At 38.6% G+C, this 24,470-nt stretch overlaps 1 protein-coding gene and 1 long non-coding RNA gene across 3 annotated transcripts in view; one reads left to right on the plus strand and one right to left on the minus strand.

Annotated features, from left to right (window-relative positions):
• Positions 1 to 24,470, minus strand: part of LOC143303772 (uncharacterized) — a 129,549-nt gene that overhangs the window by 56,374 nt on the left and 48,705 nt on the right. The window lies entirely within an intron of this gene.
• Positions 1 to 24,470, plus strand: part of LOC117154408 (adenylate cyclase type 6) — an 88,689-nt gene that overhangs the window by 49,585 nt on the left and 14,634 nt on the right. For both annotated transcript variants that reach the window (XM_076625569.1, XM_033329363.2), the window contains exons 7-8: positions 16,402 to 16,551; positions 22,840 to 22,961. In XM_076625569.1, coding sequence (XP_076481684.1) covers positions 16,402 to 16,551; positions 22,840 to 22,961 — 272 coding nt within the window. The remainder of the gene's footprint in view (positions 1 to 16,401; positions 16,552 to 22,839; positions 22,962 to 24,470) is intronic.

Here is a 24,470-nt window from a genome sequence, read left to right on the forward strand (position 1 = left end):
CCGGCATCACGACACACTATGAAACTTTCACGTTAATAATAGACTCGGGTCGTATGGGACCCGACCAACTTTCATGCTAGGGAATTTCGAGGGTGCGTTCACCCTGGCTTCACTGACCAACTGTTTCCACTGTCCTGGAAAATATGACTCACGAAAATAATTAATACCTCGACGTGTTTCAACATTCCTCGTTACTTTCTTATTTAATTATATAAAATCGTATGAAATCGTCCAATTAGGCGAGTAATTTGGATAGATGATTCTTTCAATGTCACTCTTATCGCTGTCGTCATCGTCCAACGTGCAACTAGAAAAATGTCCGACCAACGAGCCAAAAATTCCTCACTTGCGTCGTTCAGATTCATTTTGGTGGATCGAAATTGCAAAGTTTCGAAAAAGCAAGTGAAATACTGCTTTTTGCTAACGGCACAAGCGCGTATACGTCTAGTAATTTTTCTACTATCGCCTCTAACGGATTGAGGTTAGGTTGAGGTTAGGTTAGATCCAACTAATAGTCTACTCGGTCGGTAACCGAGCAAAACGCCGATTTCTAGCACTGATTAAAGACACAGGATAAGCATAAGTGACATTAAATGGCACTTTATGTCCTATGTTCCGAAGTACCGACCTGCGAAAAGTCAGAACCTGTTTCACGTGTCTTTTGTCATTCGAATTGATACCTAACCTAGTCATGGAAAGAACAATGAAAGCGATACGTACGCACGTATACGCATATAGGGTGAGTCACCTAACGGTTTAAGTGGAAATATTTTCGACGCCATCGATTATATCGGGAAATGTTTCAGATAAAAGTTGAATGGCTTCGGGGGGAGCATGTTCCGATATTATTAGCTTTTCCGTAGGTGGGCGCGTAAAAGTCACGCGCAGGTCAGCTTTGCCTTTTTAAAGGGAATCATATTTCTGTAACGTATTAATCGACGCAGTTCCAGATTCTCCATAAGGAAGAACGGAAAAGCCCTTAATTTTACTCTGCGAACCTCGTGTTACGCGAGTGAAAAACGAAAGCCACTAGTCCAGTCTCGCAGCAGTATCAAATGAAATTTCCAAATATTCCGTCTGACTAATATTCCTCTGACGTGTAACACGTTTTTAAAAATCGTCTACGACTATTGCAATACTCCGGTGTGTCTTGTAAGAACCAAGTATAATACAAGCGTAAGAACAAAATTGCACCAAACGTAAGAAACGTAAGAACTTCGAATGAATTCTATAAAAATGAAGAAATCGAAGAATCAACCATGGAACATGAGACGGATACGACGATGGTCTCGGTCTCTGCGCGAGCCTCGCAGTCACCGCGTCGAAGAATCTCGCGATCTTTCGAAAATTCCAGCTTCGACGTCTAACTATACAATTTAATGTATCACGTTATAATAGTAATTTATTATTCATATTAGTAACATAAAATTATGTCGATAACGTCAATAATACAGGCATTTTGAGCGGCTTCTACGAAACTAAGCGGCTGCGGATTATCGAAACACAAAAATGTTTACGACCTTGAAACAAGTGCAGGTAAGGGGACACACGCGTTCGTACGAACTTCCTTCGTCGTTTGCCTGCCTGCTGCGTATTTCTGAAGTTGGCCCTTGCGTTATAATATTATACGTGCCGTACACTTTCACGAGCTAATCCAACCTAATTCAACGATCGAAGTTTCACGATTAAATACGCCAGGCTGATGTTCAACCGGGACAATCTGAGCAACATTCTGAACCGAAGAGTAGGACGGAAGAGAGGATGCAAAGCTTCTAATTACCGGCACAGGTCACGTTTCGATGGTTGTTGACGCGGCGAGTCCTGTTTTCGTCGAATTTCCCAGCAAATCCGTCTTCCGTTGCCAATAACGCACGACCAAGCTAACGAGCTACGAAGCTGACCAGGCGCAACAACCGCCGTATTATTATACCGAAATCCCATGATCGATGCAACGCATGTTCGATGGAAGATACTCACGCAACACCGCTCTTTTCTTATCCTGCCAACCAATTTAATTTATTTATCGTTGAGGATTTGGAGTGGCCGTCAGTTTTTCACTCGGGCAACACATGTTCCATTTTTGAGGTTGGGAAACACGTGTCTCGGCGTTTTTTGAAATTCATCCCTTAAGGGAGCGAGAAAGGAGAACCAATTTTTTTTTTTTAAATAAAAAAATAATCGTATCTCTGTATCTACCAAAGTTGGAGGCGTGAAATTCAGCATAGAAACTCATCGTTCAAAATAAAGAAACACGTGTCTCGGTGTTTTTTGAAATTTATCCCTTAAGGGAGCGAGAAAGGAGAACCAATTTTTTTTTTAATAACAAAATAATCGTATCTCTGTATCTACCAAAGTTGGAGGCGTGAAATTCAGCATAGAAACTCATCGTTCAAAATAAAGAAACACGTGTCTCGGCGTTTTTTGATATTCATCCCTTAAGGGAGCGAGAAAGGAGAACCAATTTTTTTTTTTTTTTAATAAAGAAATAGTCGTATCTCTGTATCTACCAAAGTTGGAGGCGTGAAATTCGGCGTGGAAACTCTTCTGCACGGGATAAATCGAAAGACAGGAATCGAAAGAAAGAAAGATAGGAGGAGAGGAGTTTCTGGCGACTCGTTCGCATGTCAAACGATTCCATGGAATTCTGAAATATCGTTTGCCTTGGCGTCGTAACGCGAGAAGATACACACAAACTATGATGAAATATTCAGTTGCGGTCGTTTCGTATGTGAAAGTTTCTCGTCTCTCGGAAGAGAACGTCGTTTCTGCTTGCGCAGGATTCTTCAACTTCCGGCTGCTTGTTTTCCCCTGGTTCTGTCAGTGGCTCCTCCAAGTCCACGCCATTAGGCCAAGCGACCGTGGCCGTAATTGAATTTGCAAGTTTCTCGCTGGGGGACACAACGATTTCATCGTCATCCGCTGGCTTTCGTTCGCTCTTTTGTTCCGTACAAGCCAGGTCGATACTTGGAAAAATCATTTGTCTCTTGTTTCGTTCGTGCAACGAGCTACACGAGAACAGCTTCTTCCTTTCGTACACCTGATTCGATTTCTTTCGATATTTTCCACCTATTGTCTTGTCTTTTTCTGTTTGTTTATTTATTTATTTATTTATTTATTTATTTATTTATTTATTCCCAGCTTTATGCGTCTGTTATTTGGCTGGCTGGAAATCCTCCCATTTATCCTATCGTTACGTGTCCTTGCTTTTTAAACGTAGTGGTTTAAAAATGAAAAAAGTGGTTTATTGGCTTGGCAACTAAGTGATTGCGGGTTTTATCATTAGGTGATATTGACAAAATCCGCAGTCACTTAGTTGCCAATTCAACAGAAGCGACTGTAACGATCGACTATAGTCTCGACTATTTCGCTTGCAATTTCTTCTCATTCTCGTTTGTCCGTATGTTGCAACACCTGCTATCTGGTTCTGTCGTTTCAAACTATTTAAATCCATCTATTGGCTTGGCAACTAAGTAATTGCGGATTTTGTCGATATCACCTAATGGCAAAATCCGCAATCACTTAGTTGCCAACCCTATAGTTTGGCGCTGGACTCGAACAAGGAACGATAATTTGGTCTGAGAAGCACGGAAGGTTGTCGTTGCCAGGCGCAAGCGAATACCACGCTCCGACAAACGAGCCAAGGGACCTCTAAACGTAAATAAATAAGAAAAGAAGGAAAGACGTTGCGAAAAAGAATTTCCCACTGTATAATTAACAAACGTCGATTTAACCAGGCGAAACTTTGTTAAATTTGCTTCAATTTGAGCGACACCGAAATGATTATTAGCTACGGTCCTGCGAATGGTTAAATCCACTTGCTGCTCGCATTTCACGCGCCATTATTCCCATAACCTCGCATTTATTTCTTTATTTTCCTATGGCGGTTCTCGTAGAGTGATCGAAGGAACTTGCTAAAAGGTCGAGGGATTTTATTCAGGTTAAATTCGATACAAACATTCTTCCCTCTTTCTTTGTCCCGTTTCTTCTTTCTTCTTCCAAGCCTTCTACTTTTACATCCTTCGGTTCACTCGTTTCTTTCTTTTCTTCTCCTTCTTCTTCTTATTTCTTATTCGCTGCAAGAAGAAAGAACGTTCTCCCCAGGCACCTCCCACCCCGCGCCATCGAAAGAAACTCAGAAAGTAAAAACAAATTCCCTGGAATTTTAAACGTTTCCTACTCGCCATCCTTTTATTTGCATCGCCATTTCTTATTCATATATTCGTCCGTTTGCAAGAACAGTGCAAAAGGAAAGAGAAAATGGTCAGAGCCAAAACGTTTTACAGACACTCGGTGGGTTCGGCCCCGAAGGAGGCCCATCTGCCAAGGAAACTACACTGTTTCTCTTGCCCCATTAACATAACAGTTATTACCATAGGGAGAAATCCGCAAGCGTGTCGTCTGTTATCCAAAGAAATCCCTGTTCGTGTATCTTCTGTCCCCGTCGGACAGACGGCACTCGTTTTTTCGTATTTTAGTTCCCACCGATATGATCGGGCGATTATTTGCTTTACGTTGAAATATTTTCTACGCTCGATTTACGTTGAAACGCGTCACGGTGTATCGCGACGCGTCGACACTTAGGTTTCGTATTATGTTACAGCGGACACTCGATTGCCAAACTGTTACAGGATCGCTTGAAACTTTTTTTAGAATCGAAGAATTTTTTTAATCGAACCGAACGACAGTATCCTTTTTTTATAGAAGTTGCGAGGAGTAGTTTGTTGAATGTCATATAAAAAAATTTTTTTTCTTCAGAAAAACTGCAGGAACGCCACCTTTCCGCCTTCCAATGAAAATTTAAACGACGTATTTTGCAGATTTATATTATTTGTGTAGGTGGATTTATGTGCATTATTCAGGTTCATATACACGGTGAAAATTTGATGGCAATCGGTTAGCGCCAAAATCTTGTCGCTTGCTATCGCGATCAACCGATTTCGATAAAATTCTCGCCACATACGCAACTTTTTTTTTTTTATTTAAAATTTCACATTCACAATTTGTCCAATTTGGACATTTGGTAGAAACATACGCAACTCACGTAAACGTTCGAAACGTGTCGTTTACATGGAACTATCGCTTTCACAGGAGGTTTCGAGCTCGCGGTAAAGTCACACACACACACACACACGACAGTATATAATATATATATACATTTTGCTATGTGAAATATTTTGTCATACGATCCGTGTTTCTCGGAAATAGTTCAGCGCCTGCAGATAAGCCGGGTACGCGCTGCTCGCGTGTAAAGAGACTACAGAATCGCGTCAGAGGATCAAATATTCTCAGGTTCGTTCGCTCGCCACTTCTCGACGTTTCTTCAGAAAAAATTCCACTTTTGCCTTTCGACGTTGAAAAAAAGGACAGCGTGTCCGCGGGTGGAGAATTTGGCGAGTAGAAATTGGTAGGAAAATTGAAGAGGAAGGAACTTCAGCACGGAGAATATGCAACGCCAAGAGACAAAGTATTCCACGAAATACAAAGGATGAAACGTTAGAGTTCTGTGAAGCGTTCAGGGCCGTAGCAATTACGGGGGAAAGAGTTGCGCGAAGAAAAGAAGAAAGAAGAGAGAAACGAGGGAAGATAATACGAAGTGTCGTATAACGCGAGGACGAAGGAGAAAGGATCAGCGCGAGTTTAAATTGCCAAAGCAAACCACGGTCAAACGAGGGGCAAAATCGTGGAGAAACTGGGGCAGGATAAATTTTAAGGCGATGAAAAATGGATGGCTATGGCTATTGAACGAGGTTTGCGATCCTCTGGCAAACACAATCGCAGAATTATCGTTCCTCTTCACGATTCCGCGATTATCGTTCGATCGAAGCCTCATGGGTATCGAAAAAGAACGAAATCGACGATAAAGGAAGGTTGTTTTTGCCCACCACGTGCGTATTATTCGGTCGATTTGAAAAGTTCGAACGCGATCTCGCGATGATTCGTGGATCGCGACGAACGAACGACGACTGCGTTTCCCGTAAATTTAAATTCTCGTGGTTTCGACAATGAATTTCGAGAATTAATTGAATCAATTAATCGCAGGAATCCGTGCTGTTGTTCCGTTCGAATTGTCGCGGCTTTGGCGATTGATCGTTCGTCCGATTTACGACGACAGTGATTTTTGTAAGATGAAATTTTCAACGAGCGTAGAAAATTGAAATTGCCAATATTCGAAAGATTATCGACGAACGTTTCGCTCTCCGCCAAATCCCACTTTTGCGTTTGGTTGCAATTTTATCGCCACTGAAATATTAACGACAACGTTCGGCTGTATCGCGAATTCGCGATTATCGTTCCATTAAAATTCATTTCTTTTTTTTTTTTTTTTTTTTTTTAATAATAACGCTCGTTTCCACGGTGTCTCCAATTAACGGCGGATTGAAATTTTCGCCTTCCGAAAAATTCACGATATATCCCCGCGTTCGACTGCAATCCAGCCTTTCGAACGTTAATAATAAAGAAAGTAGGAAGATCTCTCGATTATCGTCGGATTGAAATATTCCGGATAAAGAAAGCGACGCATAGGAATAAATAAATATTTCATCGTCGCTCGATTTAATTCGTCGTCTTTTCAAACGTTAATAATGATAACGATAAGACTAATTTTCATCTCGAGATTATCGTCGAATTGGAAATTCTTTCTAGATGGAAAAAAGGTACATAGAAACGAACAATGCGATTATCGCTCGATTCAAATTTCCCACGCATTTCGAAACATCGATAACGATAATAATAACGCGGTTTTAATCTCTGAGTTTTATCCATCGCGTTAAAATTTTCTACGTTCAAAAGAGAAGAACGAAATAAAAAAGAAGACCAAGCAATTATGATAAAAGCAAATTGGCGTACTAATGTTTGAACGAGAAGGTAGCCAACTCGCGGCAAGCGTTTGACATGGCCGCTCAGTGATTGACGTAAATCACTAGAATTCTTCTCTCTAGTGGAGGGAAGTTACTAGATGGAACGTTTTAATGAAAACGAGGCAGAATGATATATTTGAGCTTGTAGTGGTTATTGGCACTCTGCTGCTCAATGATATACGATGATTAATCAACAGCAGCGATAGATAGGAAACCACAACGAATCGTTCCTTTAATTAACGCGAAATTCAATATGTCGTCGTTGTTGTAAACAGCCTTTCGGATTTCGAATCGCGTGTTGATATTAAAATGGGACACAGCGTTTCGTAAAACTGTCATTGCGAAGCATACGCGTATTTCGACGTTTTGGAATTCCTTTTGAAACTATTGAAGAAGAATTAGCCGAGAAAAACGATAGAATGAAAATCGTTATATCGTGAACAATTATAATAAACGGTATCGTATAATCGTATATGAGATATAAAGTGAAGAATATAAAACATTTTAAAATATTTTGCAGAGTATAAAATCACCGAAAAATATTTTTAATATATTGGAAAGTGTGGCGTGAATATAAAACAGTATGAATATTTTGAAACGTATCAAATGAATATAAAATATTTCAAAAACCTTGCCAAATGTAAACTGAATATAAAATAGTTTGAATATTTTGTCAAGTATAAATCGAACACAAAATATTTGCAAAATGCATCGCAGAATATGAAATAAAGATAAAATGAATAAACTATAAAATGAATACAACATATTTTAAATATATCGTAGAATATAAAAGGAATATAAAATAGCTTAAATATTTGGAAGATATAAAATGAATATAAAATGTGTTCGATATTTTATAAACTATAAAACATTTCCACTTTCAATTTTGAACGAATCTCAATTTTCCCGATATGTACGTATTATTTGAAAAAACGGAGTTTCTCGAATGTTTCAAACGATTCGAGTAGGTGAACGGTGATTTCCTATGGAATTTTTCATGGAGAAGTGTAAACGAGGAAGAGGGAAACGTTTTCGTAGAAGAAGTTGTGAAAAGGGAAAATCGCGATATCGTCGGCCACTCGAACCGGAAAATTCAATTGCCGTTTTCAGCGCAGCATTTCTATTGGTCGAGCCTAGCCGGAAATATGGTCGGGAAGAAAGTTGACAGAGCCACAGGGTTACCAGGAAATTCAACTTCCGCTGTTTGATCGTGATCTTCGTAAAAAATTGTACAAATATTTGGAAAAATTAATTTTAAACTTGCACGAAAGAGAATTATATTTAGTTATTTATTGCTTTCATGAAAATTTTATATCGTCAAGTTGAATTTTCTATTTGAAAATACGTTTAGTATTTTTTTCTGGCTATTTCACCCCGAATTTTTGTTCCAGCAATTTGTATCAAATTTTCGTTTTCAACATTTCCATTTCCCTTCGAATATTATCCAAATTTTCTCTCTCCAACTTTGGCAATTCCTCTTTGGAAATTTTCTCTCTGACCAACATTTTTTTTTATCTCCTTGCCGATATTTCCTCTGAAAATTTATTTCCGACTATTTGTCTTGGACTTTCCTGCGAAACGTTTCCCTCGACTTTATTGGGTTGGCAACTAAGTGATTGCGGATTTGTCAATACCACCCAATGACAAAATCCGCAATCACTTAGTTGCCAGGCCGATACTTCGAAAATCGTTCTGGAAAGTGGCGGAAAATTCATTTCAACGATAAAACACGAAAGTTGTCTGCTTGCTGGGGATTTTCAAAAATCCAGCGACACGTTGTTTCCGATAAATGTTAATATTATTACCAGCTACATCGCGGGGATAATTAAAAATACCTCTCTGCCTTTTCCATCCGCTTCGTACAATTATTACGCTCGTTCGGATTATTCCAACCGTTTCATCCCACGTCTTTTTTCTTCTACGCAAACTAATTCCCTTTTATGGTACAAAAATTTCAACGACAATGAAAAAAAAAAAAAAAGAAAAAAAGACCGCGTCAAATATTTCGCAACATTTCGCAGAATCTGTTACCGACGAACCAGAAGAAGATCGAATTATTCAAATAGCAATTTGCTCCGATCAATATCTTTTGCTCCATTTCATTCTAACTTTTATAACATTATAACTAACTCTAGTTTATCGGAAAATCGTTATTATCGGTAAATACGTACGTATCGTATCTGGTTCGATTAATAACCAGCTGTAGATGCTTGACGACGCGATAAACGACATTTTTATGACATTAAACGCCCGTTTACAGTTAACACCGAGCTGGTTAATCCCGTGAGGTGGGCGACTAATTTCACACAGCCCTAAAATCGTGCAAACACTTTGCCACGCAATTTCCAGCTTCATCTCCGGCCGAAGCTCTTCCGCTGTAATTCAATTGGCCGATTTAATGAAATATTACCGACTTTATTAAAACGTTACGACTGCACACGGTTTAATGGATCCATCGAATTCAATTTGTCGGAGAGAAAACTCGTTTTTGTCAATCCATTTGCAAAAATTCCGCAGGATTGTTCCACTCTTTCTTTGCTACGAGTTAATGCACTTCTCAGTCAAATAACTTTCTCTTCACTGTTCTTTATTTGTATCTTCTCTATTTTATTTTGCAATTTTATTTGATCGAAAAATCCTTCATTCGAAATTTCTTTGCTTTCGGTTTTCGGAAGATTTCCGGCTGGTCGATCGGCTCGTTTGAAACACTTTTCACGAGGAATATGTTGTTATCTCGAGCGCTGTTTACTTTGAAATTATTTTACTTTGAAATTCTTGAAACTTGGATTTTGTTTCCCTTTGGTTTTACGAAGATCTCGAGATGGTTAATTAGCTGGTTCGAAATATTTCGAAATTTCCTTAGCTCGTAGCTTTCTACTTTGAAGTTTCTTTACCTCGCAAGCTTTTCATTCGAGAATCGCGTTATTTCGAAATTTTTGGAAATTTGAAATTTCTTTTACTTTAAAGAAACTTCCAGACGAGCGATCAGTTGGTTGGAAATCTTTTGCTCTGGAATTTTTATTCCAGAGATTTATTTGCTTCTGGAATTTTTATTATTAATTTTATTTACAAATGTCCTCGCTGTGGTAGCTTTCCACTCGAAAACTCTGTCATTTTGAAATTTTGCAAACTTTCAAGTTCCTTTCCTTCTGATCTTCCAACGATTCAAAGGTGGTAGCATAGCAAATTTTATTTTACCTTCCATGCAATTTATCCTCTTCAATTTCCAAAGTTACTTTTTTTAATCGAATTACAAAATACCGCTCCCTCCTCTCTTTTTCTTTTTCATTTTAATCAGTACCCGAGGACTTTCAGGTCTAACGAACAGGTCGATCAGCCGATTTTCCAATTAACAACCGCCTTTGACACCAGCTAAGTCAGACGCGCGCCACGTAAAATTCGTTTTGCTTCTGCTTCTGAGTATTTCACGCGCCTTTAACCCGCAAGTTGCGCTTCCGTGCTACAGCTACCACCAGCTTCCTCTAACATGTTGCCAAGGCGCCTAACCGCGTTTAACTGTCCAAATTTGACTTGCAAATTCCGATCGGTTTATTACACATTTTCTTAAATTCAAGTCAAACCTTCCATTTTCCTTCTTCCCTAATTTTTTATTCATACGGGGTGGAAAATACATTGGTTTTTCATATGAGAATTAAAGGAATGCGGCGGAGGGAAATTTGAAAGTGAAATTTTGAGCGAAGAAAATTTCTGACGGAAGGATATTCCAAAATGAAACAATTTCGAGACTTCGTCTGTTAATTTTTAGCGCGATAGTTAGTTATCAATTTTAGTCAATTTTTATTACAATTATCAATTTTTAGTACAATGGTCAGACTGTCTGATCGACAGTGAAGTCGAGGAAGATTTATCTACAAATTCGAATTTTCCTCGCATTTTCTACCGTACGATCAATTTTCGAAATATGAGCTACATTTTTATTTAAAAAAAAAAAAAAAATGGCGCAATAAATTTGGGCTAAAAATTAATCGTTGCGGAAGATTCGATGGACAGTTAGGAATTTTAAATATTGGAGAAAATGTTACAATTTGCAACATCGAGAACGTGGAAATAAAAAGATCTTCGAAACGATGGCCAATGAAAATTTACGCGAAACGAATTGCGAGGCAATTGCAATTTCACGTTGCCGAGGGCAGACAATTTTCAATTTGATATTAGAAAAAAGACCAATTAATCCATTCGCGAATTTTCTTTTTTAATATTTAATTGCCCTAAAAAAAAAAAAAAAAAATCCAACGTCCTTCACATCGCCGTGTCCCATTTATTGGGTTGGCAACTAAGTGATTGCGGATTTTATAATTACCACCTAATGACAAAATCCGCAATCACTTAGTTGCCAACCCAATTGGAAATTTCCATGAAATTGAAACGAGCTCAAATATAGGTAAATTACGACAAACCGATGTTGGGCCTCGACAAGTTGGCGCATAACATAACATAACACAACAGCGTGAAAGCTTTCCATCTGAAAGATGAAATTCGTCCTTGAAAATATCTCGCGAGCAAGCATGGAATCATGTGAAAAAAAGCATCCTGTAAATACGTAGAGAAATATCGCTGGAAAAATTCTACAATATTTTTTTACACTCAACCGTTCCACCAATTTCACGCTGCACGATAAAACAGATAAACCGATTTACTTCTTTGGACATTTAGGAGGTACGAGCGAGAATTGCTGTTTTTATTCGTTGGAAACTGAAAACAACGAGTAAACTGTGTGCTTAAATGGGAGATACACGGTACAGCTTGCTTTTATGCGTACAAAAAAAAAAAAAAAGAAAAAAATCTAAAAACGTGAAAAAGAGGGAAGAAGAAAGCGGTGAAATTTGTTGGAAAGCGAAGCAGACAGCGCATGTAAGAGATTGCAGCGATGCTACAGGTGGTTGTCGCGGATCGATTCGTCTGACCAGCGATCGTCTGAAATAAGTTTCGCCATCAGGAAACTTCCTTAATACCAGTTTCGACCGTATTATATTTTATATTCACTCGTCGAGAAACTTCAATTCGTAGAAAACTTCGACAACACAAAAAAATCCTACCAGCTGTACTTTCACCTCGAATCGTAACGTTTTAGCCTAACCTTCCAACGCTCTTTCCAACATTTCAATCCTGCGATTTTCAGTTTCGTCGATCGTTAGTTTTCCTCTGGGAAACTTTAGCGAGAACGACGACTAGTAATTTAAAAAATACGACGACAGTGGCAAACGCCTTCAGCGATAATTTCTATCTATTCGTAACAAATTTTCATTATTTATACTCGAATCTCCTGATCGGAATTCACTGGGTGGAATATAGAAATAAAGAAATAAAGAACATTGTATTGGATACATATTTTCATAGTGTTCATATATTGGGTTGGCAACTGAGTCATTAGGTTGTATTGACAAAATCCGCAGTCACTTTGTGGTGGATGCTTAAACGTGTTGCTTCAAATGGTAAAACGAGTTGATACTTGTTATGGTCAAACGTATTTAAAAATCGTTCTTAATACGAAGTACAGAGTTAATACAATACGTCTTAATCGTCGCTCGCACCATACTACTCGTTATAAGGATATTAGATACTCTCTGTCCTAGAGAGCGTGTGTTCGTTTGTTTATACTAGTCGAGAGAGTACCAGAAGGTTGAAATTCGACTCCGGCAGACGGTTACGCGTAGCGGCGATATTGTTTTGTCCGGGGTTTTTTGTTATTACATTTCGCACGTCGAGACGGTGTCGATGTCTCGAGGCAAAACAACACGAGTCACTCTCGGTTCGCATCGTCCTATGACTCATGCGCCGCTACAACTTAGTTGCCAACCGAATATATGAACACTATGAAAACATGTACATTCTTGTACTGCGATAATAAAATATGTATTACAGAAATGCACTCGTTGTTGGAAAATATTACGTTCGTATTAGCTCTTCCGCAATTGTATCATTTTTCTTCCATTTCGATTGCCAATGAAATATGCTAATTAAATCTTTGTATCGTCGGCTGATTCGAAGAAAATAATAACATTGTGAAGGACGCTGAAAGGATGACAAATACGTAATAAAATTATCTTCCACGGGTTTAATATATTTTTTTTCATCAGCCTGTATTTGAAAGTAGAAATTGTCAGTCTCTGGACAGACGGAAGTTTCCGTAACGAAAAGTAGCGAGGGCCGATCAAAGGCCGGACGGTTTATTGAATTTACAAAGTTGCCAACGGCTCGATACACGTGGCCATACTAATTGCGAAGCCCATGCTAATTAAATGCCTGTGCCGACCTAGCAACAGGAAACACTTGACGCTCATACAACTCCTATCTCTTTGATGTATCCCAGGCACAGGCTTCGGCACAGGCGCTGCCCACTTGTGGTGTTTCCTTTAGATTTCCATTTCGATGTGAACTTGCCTTTATTATCATATACATACAGGGCAGGCAAAAGAGTAGCGAAATTTCCTCGGAATTAGAATGGTGTTTAGACTGGACATTTTGAATTTGTTAGGAAGAAATTTATGGAGATTCTGGTCAAATTTGCTTTTGTATTTCCACGGTGTATAAGTTTTCCACTGTGTAAAGAAACGTCTAGAGCGTATAGATTTTACACCTGCGAAGCAAAAATTTGTCAAGATGTGGATGAAATTTGCACCGTGTCCAATGGTCTTGATCGCAAAAATTCGCCACGAAGAAAGTTTATTTGACGTGTTTGAGAAATTTCCAAAGGATAAAAATGGAAGCTGGATAAATGTTTTGGGGGATCTTTGTCAAATTTTGGCAGCGTCTAAAGCCTGGATCATAGAAATTTCCCATTTGCCGAGATCTTCTAGAGTCTATTCTCTACATTTTCAACTCGCTAAGCAGAAATTTCTCTTCTAACGAGTTTCTAAAGAGCAAAGTAAACGTCGTAGTATGTCTAAACTTTAGATTCTAACAGATATAAAATTTCAGATAACGAATATGGTATTTGCTAGGCAAAAATTCGTCGACATTTTCGTAGAATCTCGGTTGTTTCGAAAATACATTTGTAGTCTCGCTAAAATTTAATAATATTTCAGCTGTTTTTAAATTCTACGTTATTTAAATTTCCGCCTTACTGGGCGAAAATTTATTCAGATTTTCGGAAAATTCCAAGTGTTTCCAGAGCCTAGATTATATCAATCTTATCGACTCTTTATCTTTATTATATCGACAATTAAAAATTTCTGGACACTAGGTGCTAGATTATATAATTTTCGATTTCCTACGCAACAATTAATTAATTTCGGTGATGTCTAAAATCTTAGAGGCAAATATTTATTCGCATCTTCGCAAAATTGTACTCGCGTCCAAGCATTAGATCGAGTATATTTATTATTTATTATTTAATTATTATTTAATTATTATTTTTTTATTTAATCACTTAGTTGCATAAATATATAAACTAGACCCAATTTACAAACAAAAACTCAATATATAAATACATGTACAAGAGAGTACTTGTCGAACAAAACTCGATGGAGTGTTTGATTTGGAAAAGAGTAAATTCTTGATCGATCGAATGACTCGCGTTTCAATCGTATCGAGTTCGTGTTCCATTTAAGAGAATCAACTAAACGTTTTAAGAAAGGATTGATAGCGGCCTCCTTATCTGTAGAACCTCTTTCTAGCTGCACACTTGATCCCACTCTTACAATCTCCTAATCCGCTGTTGAAATTGCCCCTTCGACTATGTCGAACCTCTTAATCGGCTTATTCTCACTGTCTGTAGAGAATCTACTTCTGTCCAATAAAACTGAAAATCTCTTGAAAAGCATCAATTGAAAAGGGAACGTATATTGCGCTTTGCCGTCGCCAACATATTGCATAACAGTGCAGTACTACTGAACTTTTTAGTCTATTCAAGGGACGAGTGACAAAATTGTAATGGTCAGTGTATGTTATTGGCTTGGCAACTAAGTGATTGCGGATTTTGTCATTAGGCGGTATTGACAAAGTCCGCAATCACTTAGTTGCCAAGCCAATACTTTTGAAACTAGCAAATCAAAGCAATGTTGACACTCCAAGACACAACAATATGGGTCACTCGGGTTTGAATCTTCCGTTGACTCATGTGCCGCTGCAACGGTATAATTATATATCTAATTATTTAATTAGAACATCATATTGTGACGGCACTCGACAGCACAAATACCACCACTCGACACTAACTAGACTCTTTAGGCTACGAACGTTCGGGACCCGGGTTCAAATCTCGGCACCTGTAACGTCGATTCACATCAGAGACCAGGTCACACACCGCGGACAGGATGGCACCCAGGTGTCTGCACATTCTTGGTGCGCACCCTCGATAGTCTTACGTACCCATCAGGGATCTTGGCACTTTTCCTAGTTAAGGTCCTTCGGACCAAGCGAGTATTTCCTGTCTTAGATTTCCCTTTACGTTTATTGTTTACTACGTGTTAGCCTAGAAAGTTGGTTTTCTTCACATCCGGTATGTTCCGTTAGCAACTTTCTCGCCAGGGCGGCTAAAACCCTTCCTGGTCCACCAACCGTCTTATTATCCAATCGGAGACGGTGTCTACTGCTCTCACTTCCTTAACCAAAATTGTCATCAACAAATCCGATAGACCCGTGCCCTTAGACACACCCATCCCTAACCTTCCTCAGACACAGTATCGCCAGAAAGAGTCACTTATTCTGTATCCTTGGAATAGTCAACATATCCTTACCGGTCTCTACCCTTATAACAGTCGCGTACTTAACGTATCGTTGTAACCAAGTCTTACATAACGTGGTTGGAGTGAATTGTGATTTATGTTAATTCAGTGTGTGTTACATTGTGATTGCAGAATTCGTAATAAAGTTTAATTAAAACAAAATTAATAGTTGTGTTACGACTCAGCTATTTAATTTCATCAACCAACTCTTAAGTTTACGTGACACACCCGTGGTCCGATTTTTCTTCCACGATTCTTAAATGAGAAGAAAATACAGCAGTACCCCAGCAAGACATTCTACAGCCAGCAGCCACAATTATCACGGACAACACACTTACACCTCGATATATTTAATACAAAACGAAGAAATATGTCACTACATCGACATTGTCAATTTTCCTGCAACATATTCGATATCCTTAATTAATATTACCTATGACATATTTACTAACGTTCATCCACAGTTTTCCCTCACAATTTTTCAGACTTCCATTTCGATCGCTTCAGTACTTACGTTCCAAGTCTTACGTTCTGATCATCTGCGGATAATTCCAGTCTGTCGATCTATTGGGTGGGCAACTAAATGATTGCGGGTTTTCTCATTACCACCCAATGACAAAATCCGCAATCGCTTAGTTGCCAACCCAATACTGTGCAAGAAAGCGCTTAATTTACAGTTGCCTCGTTCATAACGAATCTTTCTGCTCATCACTGGCGAACAAATTTTCGATCAGACGTGTAACAGCTTATTAGATAGCGGTATACGTAGCTTAGTATAGAACAGGCGTAGCAAAAGCTTGGAAATTTCAACGTTGCAAACTATAAATATCTATGGAATGTTCAATTTTCTATTTCAGCTGTTAAGCTCTATCGTGGTAGTGGGTGGGACAAATATGGCAGGCGTTCTGACGCATCATCCCCGCGAACTGGCACAGAGGCAAGCCTTCCTGGAAACCAGGCAATGCGTCGAAGCTCGATTGACTACACAGAGAGAAAATCAGCAACAGGTATCGTACGCAAAATTCTATGAAATTCTATCTTTCTCCGACCGTGCAGACAAAGCACCACACTTTTATTCGCAACGATAGAAGTCGCAGCTCCATCAGCGGAGGGAACTCTACAGTCTCTCGTGAATTTGGTATATCGATGGCTGTAGAGATTTTCAGAATTTAACAAATTAAAAATCTGCTCGTCCAATTTGGAAATTTATCTGAATTAAGAGCGTAGCTAGTTTAGAAATTTAATTGGAAATTTATCAAATTGTAAACTTGCTCAGCTTGGTAATTTCTTTAATTGGGAAATTGCCAATTTTGCAAGTTTCCCTAATTTCTTGATTTATCCAATTAGAAATTGATCGAGTTTCCGATTATGGAGCTTCGGATTTCTAATGATCAAAAATTAGTAATTTTACTTAATCTACTTAGCTTTGAAATACGTCTAATTTAAGGTTCGCCTAAATTCACCTATTTCTCGATATCTGGCAAATTTACGTTCTTTTATCCGAAGTGTTCATTCGGGCGAACGTTACCGAATTTTTCTTTGTGGACAAGGAAGGTATATTTTGAAAATTCAAATACCTTTCGATGTGCTATGGAACGATGCTATTTAACTGAGAATTAACTTGTTAATAACGCACAGCCAAGTATTTAATACAATGTCCATAACACAATGCGCCATATTATTACAATATTCGCATAACGCCAGCGAACCTTTTATCTCTTGTTTTAATGAAAATCGTTTTTTGACAAAGAGCTGCATCACGCCGGAGTCCATGGGAAATGTTGGCGAATAAAATCTCTGTTTTACATATTTTTAAACGTTCCACCTGCGGAACATCGTGCGAAACACAATTCCGAATTTTTTACGCGAGAAACAAGCTTCTCTATTTGTAAATTTATCCGTGCGAAAAATTCAGCGAATTCGCGATACAAAATTAGAGGACCGGCAACAGATTAAAAAGATAGGACAACAAAGAAATGAAAACAAAAATCGTATCGATGCAGGATACAATTTTTTGTGATTGCGTTACGTTAAGTAACGTTAATTGCTGCTCGATTACACCGATATTTAGTATTCTACGGGGAACATTAATATTACCAGGTTGGAAAATCGGCTAGTTACTAATAACGAGTTTAATCAGAGCCAGTTCGATCGAGCAAACTAACGAAATTCTAATGATCAAACCTGCCCCGTTGCTGCCTGTGCACCTCGATAATTAATGTACTTCACTAATTGTTTATTAATATCATCATCGTCAGCCACGTATAGCGAACTATTTGCCCGACATTTTCTAATTTACTGTGATTTCAAACTAGAGGAAAATAATTGTTCAATAATTTACCGAGTAAGTTGGTCTTCGTTCAAACTACGTGAAAATTCGAAACGAAATCGCGATAAGTAGATCGCTGATTTCTATGCAAGTTCACGTCTTAACGAATACAATTGAACGACCTAACCTCGTTACGAACAAACCTATTTAAAGAAATCTATAGAGAAATATTAAAACGAGTAACTAGTTGCGAATCAGACTTATCGTTTTTATCTGCTGAACGAAGTTTCAAGAATTATCAACGGCTAGTTATCCTCGATACGTTTCAACTTTAATTAAAGGTAATTAACTTAACTCGTTGGGAGGGGCGAAGGTTCTAATTTCTGAGGTAGTTAACCTAACAACAGGTAGATTATTTTTAGCAGCTAGGCGAAATAATAGCGGGCAACTGACGGAAGTCTGCTGAAGATAATGGTTTATCGGAGATCGGTTATAATTCCAGTGGACATTGTAGCCGTGACCAGGTTCATTGTATGCTTTAATCAGGTATCCGTGACCTGACGCGATAATAATCCACCACTGTCCTAGTAGCTGTCTCTTGTTTATCAAGCACATGGTCCTTGGCTTCATTCGCTCGATATCTTGCCTCTAACAAACACGTTCTCAATTTGAATTTGTGCAATTTTGTCAAATTCACGCTGTATCGCTAGAAATCTCCTACGTACAAAGAACGTTCACTAGCTAGCTTTCCGAGATATTCAAAATTCTAACCTAATTCCTAATCTAATTCTAACTTTTCTAATTCTAAGTTTTTCAATTCTATGTACACGCAGTGAATACTTCCTTCAAACTTACCAATACTACAAATGTACGTAATATTATTCTCTTTTCCAATTAAATTTTTTATCAAGGAATATTCTAAGGTAGCAAGATCCTAACCTAGCTTTTTCTTCAATTCTTCGGTTCTACGACAGACGTAGTGCTTCCCTCAAACTTACTAATACAAATATATGTAGTATCATTCTCTTTTCCAATCAGATCTTTCACCTAGGAATTTTCTAAGATAGCAAAATCCTAACCTAGCTTTTTCTTAAATTCTTCAGTCCCATGACAGACGTAGTATAATACTTTCTACAAACTTATCAATACTACAAATGTACGTAATATCGTTCTCTTTTGCAACCAAATTTTTTATCAAGGAATTTTCTAAGGTAGCAAAATCCTAACCTAGTTTTCTTTCAAATTCCTCAGTTCTTCGGCACACATAGTGCTTCCAGACTTACTTATTAACACTTATTAACGTTACAAAAGAACACAACATTCTCTGCTGCACGAAAAACGTTCATCAAAAATCTTTTCAAGATGGCAACATTCTAACCTAACTTTCCTCCAATTCCTCAGTATCGTGATACACACAGTGTATCTAAAGTAACTCGAAAGATATCGTACAGTGGCTATGACAAGTATAAGGAACTTGATATACTTGAACCTAATCGATTAGCATACATGGTGTCTCAGCTAAAAGAAGCTACCTAGATATCTCCTTTGTTTTTCGTAATATGAAGAATTGGCACAATTTGAATGGCTACAACGAACAAATACCTTGAAAAACAAATTTTTATCGATAATAGCGTTGTTACGCTCTACCATTGCGGTGCAACATCGAGTTTTCCTCGGTTTATACTTATACCATGATACAAACAGAATAGGAAAACTGGTGGAGAAGACAGATGAAATAGAAGATCGATTTGCGCTATTTTCATCAACAGAACCGAATTACTTTCTTCGTAACGAGATGAAATTTTGTTTGTTCGCGAAGAGCTTCCATCAGCACGAAATTAAAGCATACCGATGACCAAGTGAAAGCTGTTCAATCTCGCCTGCTAAAGTACTAAGGTCAGACCGGTTGTTTTTCCTATCCCAATACTTCAATCGAAAAGTTTAATTGCAACATTAATTGTCCTTTCTGTTTTCCTTTTGGCTGATTGGTGATACTGTGAGAATTTTTGCCAAAAAGGCTACGTATGTACAGAGATATCGTGCGTATATTATTTGCAACGAGTACGAATTTAGTTGACTTCGATTAGAAATTATCGAAGGATGAATTTGTTTAATTTCCCACAATTTCTATCGTTCGGATTTCCAAATACACGATCCTACATTTTCGCGTTTCCCGCATCGAGCTTGCGATTTTGCAACTTTTTGACTCGTTGATTCTCGTGTTTGCCATTTAAATTTTCAATTTTGTAACTTCTCGAATTTTAATTTACCAACTTCGCCTTTCAGCTTCGCCAATTTCCGCTTTTCCAGTTTTAACTTTCAACGTTGCGTCTTCCAAACATCCAATATCCAATTTTTCAAATTTCCGTCGCAACAAAAGTTTAGCTTGCAAGCAAATAACCACAGGCAGGTAGTAAGGTATTTTTCGATAGAAAAATTTGTCACGGTGTTATTTCACGATCGAGAAAACATCGGGAAAGGTCAAGTTCTACTTATCCTCGAATTGACAGTATTTTTATTCGAACGATCAACCGATTCACGAAGGAAATAATTGCATCTCCGTGAATTTGAACACAGTTTCACGTGGCCAACAGTGGGTCATTTCTGTCCTGAACGAGCGCAATGCGTGATCGTCGTTGCTTAGAACTACCTGGCTTCCCTTATTTTTCTTATTTTAAGGTTGCCAGTTTGCATAAGTTTCGCGTATACCGATGGAATTTATGGTTCCGTGGTATGCAGTTTCGGCACGATGCTACGATACGCTGTTAAATCGGCAACCATCGTCGACAAGTTCTTTCATAGTACTCTCGCAACAAGATATATCGCGTTCAAGATGGAATTTCCTTCCGAGAAAATTAAAAAGTCGGACTCTAAACGTTCTATGAAATATGTTTTTCATTACACGTTCCATCTACACCGAATGTGGGAGATATTCGCGTATGCGAATATCTTAAGAACAGAATAAGTTTTTAAGAATTGGATCGAACGATTCGAGCTTTCTTCGAGGAGTCAGAAAGGCTAATTTACCAGACGACGCGCAAGAAAATTTAGCAAGCTAATTCCTCTGACATTTCGAAAAACGGGTCAATTTTAAAGAAACTTTTACTATTCTAAAGAGTGTACGAATACTTTACATACGACAGATGACGAGTATACTCGTCAAACTCAGAGTATGTGTTAATCGCTAAACTGCAGTTTAGACAGCAGATTCTAACTACTTTTCACGCATGACGAGTATACTCGTCGTGACATAAAACACCGTCATCGCTTCACGACGAATATATTCGTCATAATGCAAAATACTGTTATCACTTCACGTCGAATACATTCGTCATAACGCAAAGTAACACCACTTCTTTATGACGAGTATACTCGTCATGACACAAAATACTGTCATCGCTTCACGACGAGTATATTCGTCATAATACAAAATACTGTTATCACTTCCGGACGAGTACATTCGTCAGAACGCAAAATACTGACACTTCTTTATGACGAGTATACTCGTCGTGACACAAAATACTGTCATCGCTTCACGACGAATATATTCGTCATAATACAAAATACTGTTATCACTTCCGGACGAGTACATTCGTCAGAACGCAAAATACTGCCACTTCTTCATGACGAGTATACTCGTCAGAGACAGCTGGCCGTGTAGCTGTCCGAAGCTACAAGTTGCTGCGATAAACCGTTCAGAGGGAGAAGAAGAATCGATCTCGATTGAAAATTTTAATCAACTGAGAATATCGAGCAATGGAGAAGTTTAACGAGAATCCAGGAAATGCAATACGGCGAGGCGACAAAGGAATGAAACTAGCCGACACCTGGTCAGAATGAAATGGAAGGTAGCGTTACGTGACTTGCAATAGGAAATAGCGGCCAAGAGGTCGTGCGTATTGGCCGATCACGAACGATAGGTGATCGCACGTGACACAGCACAGGTGCGCGCAACCTGTTGTGTGCGGAGAGGCTGATCGATTTATACGGCGTCAAATTAGTCGCGGTGAGGGGCCGCTGTAATTTCAGATTCTACGACGCGTACGGTATCCGTGCGCTTGGTAACAAGAGAAACCAGACTAAGTAACGATCGGACCTGAATATTTCATAGTTCGTATGAAATTGAGCGAGATACAACGAGAGACGAACGGAAGGATCACCTGGTAAAAGGAAACATCCCATTGGAATCGTTCGATCACGCCTAGCGAAAAAAGCAGCTGACGACCGGCTTCCTCGCAACAATATCGGCAGTCTCGTTTTCGTATTTGTCGGTCGCGAAAATTATGCGAGCTTCTGTGGCAAGGGCTGGGGCACGACAGGCAGAACGAGTTTGAACGTGGCGGAGATCCTCGACGAGGGTGGAAACACGTGCCGGTGATGATGAAAGTGGTGTAAGTCGTCAGTGGGGAGAAAGTTTCTTAAAATATTTAGAGATAAAGAGATAGACAGCCAATTCGAGTGGTTCGAAGTTATAGAAATAGCGAATATTCTGATGCAGCGACCTGTTCTCTTCTTTTCTTTAAGTAAACTTTCAGTTTCGTTGAAAGATTTGTATCGTTCCTTCGTAATAATATCTATTGGGTTGGCAACTAAGTGATTGCGGATTTTGTCATTAGGTGGTAATGATAAGATCTGCAATCACTTAGTTGCCAAGCTAATAATATTAATAACTTGCAATCAGGATGACGTAAAGTACGTTACGACGCACACATAGTGTACGATATTTCAGAAAGAATACTTTCTACGTCTTTCATATTTATAATTCCTAATTTCTCCAATTGCACGACCGATAATACCGAAAATAGATATATTCGAACAGCTGTTAAAGGTAGAAAATGATAGAAAAAAGAAAGGTTCTAATCTGGCAATCCCTTGGGATATTTGCGCGAAGTATGCGAGGAAGGGACCATGAATTTCCTGTGCGATGCGAGGAAATTGCATTCCCCTTGCTCTTTGCTGTTCGAACGTCGTAGACGAGAGGCTGTACGCGATGAACGACGACGAATTTTCTCTGATTTTTTTGCAGGAACGGCTTCTATTGAGCGTGTTGCCACGCCACGTAGCCATGGAGATGAAGGCAGACATCGCAGGGAAGCCGAAAGATACCATGTTTCACAAAATTTACATTCAAAGGCACGAGAACGTCAGGTGAGTACCGCCTCGAGTACCCAAACGAGAAGATATAAAAAAAAAAAAAATAAAAAGAGAAGAAGAAATATCTCAGAGATTTAGCGTCGTTATAAAGTTCAGGTTCATCGTGATTGACGATAATTTTTGCACAGTTTGACTGACTTTCGGACATATAAGTCGATGAAATTAGACTTGCACGTTTGGAGGTTTGAGATAGTTCGGTCAGACGTTTGGGACTTTTTGTTTGAAGGTTTGAGAGCTTTTGTTTCAAAGCTTGAGAGCTTTTGTTTCAAGGTTTGAGAGCTTCTGTTTCAAGGTTTGAGAGCTTCTGTTTCAAGGCTTGAGAGCTTCTGTTTCAAGATTTGAGAGCTTCTGTTTCAAGGTTTGAGAGCTTCTGTTTCGAGGTCTGAGAGCTTTTGTTTCCAGGTCTGAGAGCTTTTGTTTCAAGGTTTGAGAGCTTCTGTTTGAAGGTTTGAGAGCTTCTGTTTCAAGGTTTGAGAGTTTCTGTTTCAAGGTTTGAGAGCTTTTGTTTCGAGGTTTGAGAGCTTCTGTTTCGAGGTTTGAGAGCTTCTGTTTCAAGGTCTGAGAGCTTTTATTTGAAGGTTTGAGAGCTTTTGTTTCAAGGTTTGAGAGCTTCTATTTGAAGGTTTGAGAGCTTTTTCTCGGAGGTTTGAGACTTCTTGTCTGAAAGATTAAGATATTCCAAAAGAAATTTGGTCAATTTTCCCGTAAGGTTGGTAACTGAAGTCTTCGTAAATAATACTACGTACAATTTTTTACCGAGTTTAAATCCTTCTTTTCAAAGGAGCAAGTTTGTTTAAAGTACGATACTAACTAAATGTATTCCATTACAAATTCATCGAATTCAATTAGTTTTTCCAAGGCAAGGGATTCTTTCTGTAAGAATTAACCATATTCTACCGCGACGTTCTTCTTCTTTAAAAGAAACCTATTTACAGACCTCATTCATATTCTACTGCATAATAAACAGACCACTGTATTCATTGCGTAATAATTTACCATAAAAATCCACCAAACAGTGTTTCCTATTCAAAAAGGGAAAACATATCTGACCAAATCGATCACATTCTACTATACGGCGCTCAGCTCATTGCACGTTTACCCGTCGACTATTTAAAATAAGACTTGTACCAAGCTAGTTCCTTCATCCATAGAAAGACGTCTGTCTCTGGAAACCAATTACACTGCACTATATATTAGACCGATTGTATTAACATCTCAGACGCTTCAATCAAAAATTTACCGAAACCTAATTCCTCTTGCCAAAGGAAGAAAAGCCTGTCTGCTTAAACCACTCTTCTTCTACTGTGTAGTATACAGACAATGCAGTATCCGCTCCTGAGTCATTGAAAATAGAAATCTACCGAAACCAATTCCTTGGAAACTCTTCGAAAGAAAGACAATTATCAGTCCAAATCAAACCTATTCTACCGTACAATCTATTATATGTTACACAATTAACTGCTTTACACAAAATCCCATGTAACGCAGTTAATTCGTTACTGT

This window comes from Bombus vancouverensis, chromosome 16 (assembly GCF_051014615.1).
Source record: "Bombus vancouverensis nearcticus chromosome 16, iyBomVanc1_principal, whole genome shotgun sequence".
Classification (NCBI taxonomy): Eukaryota; Metazoa; Arthropoda; class Insecta; order Hymenoptera; family Apidae; genus Bombus; species Bombus vancouverensis.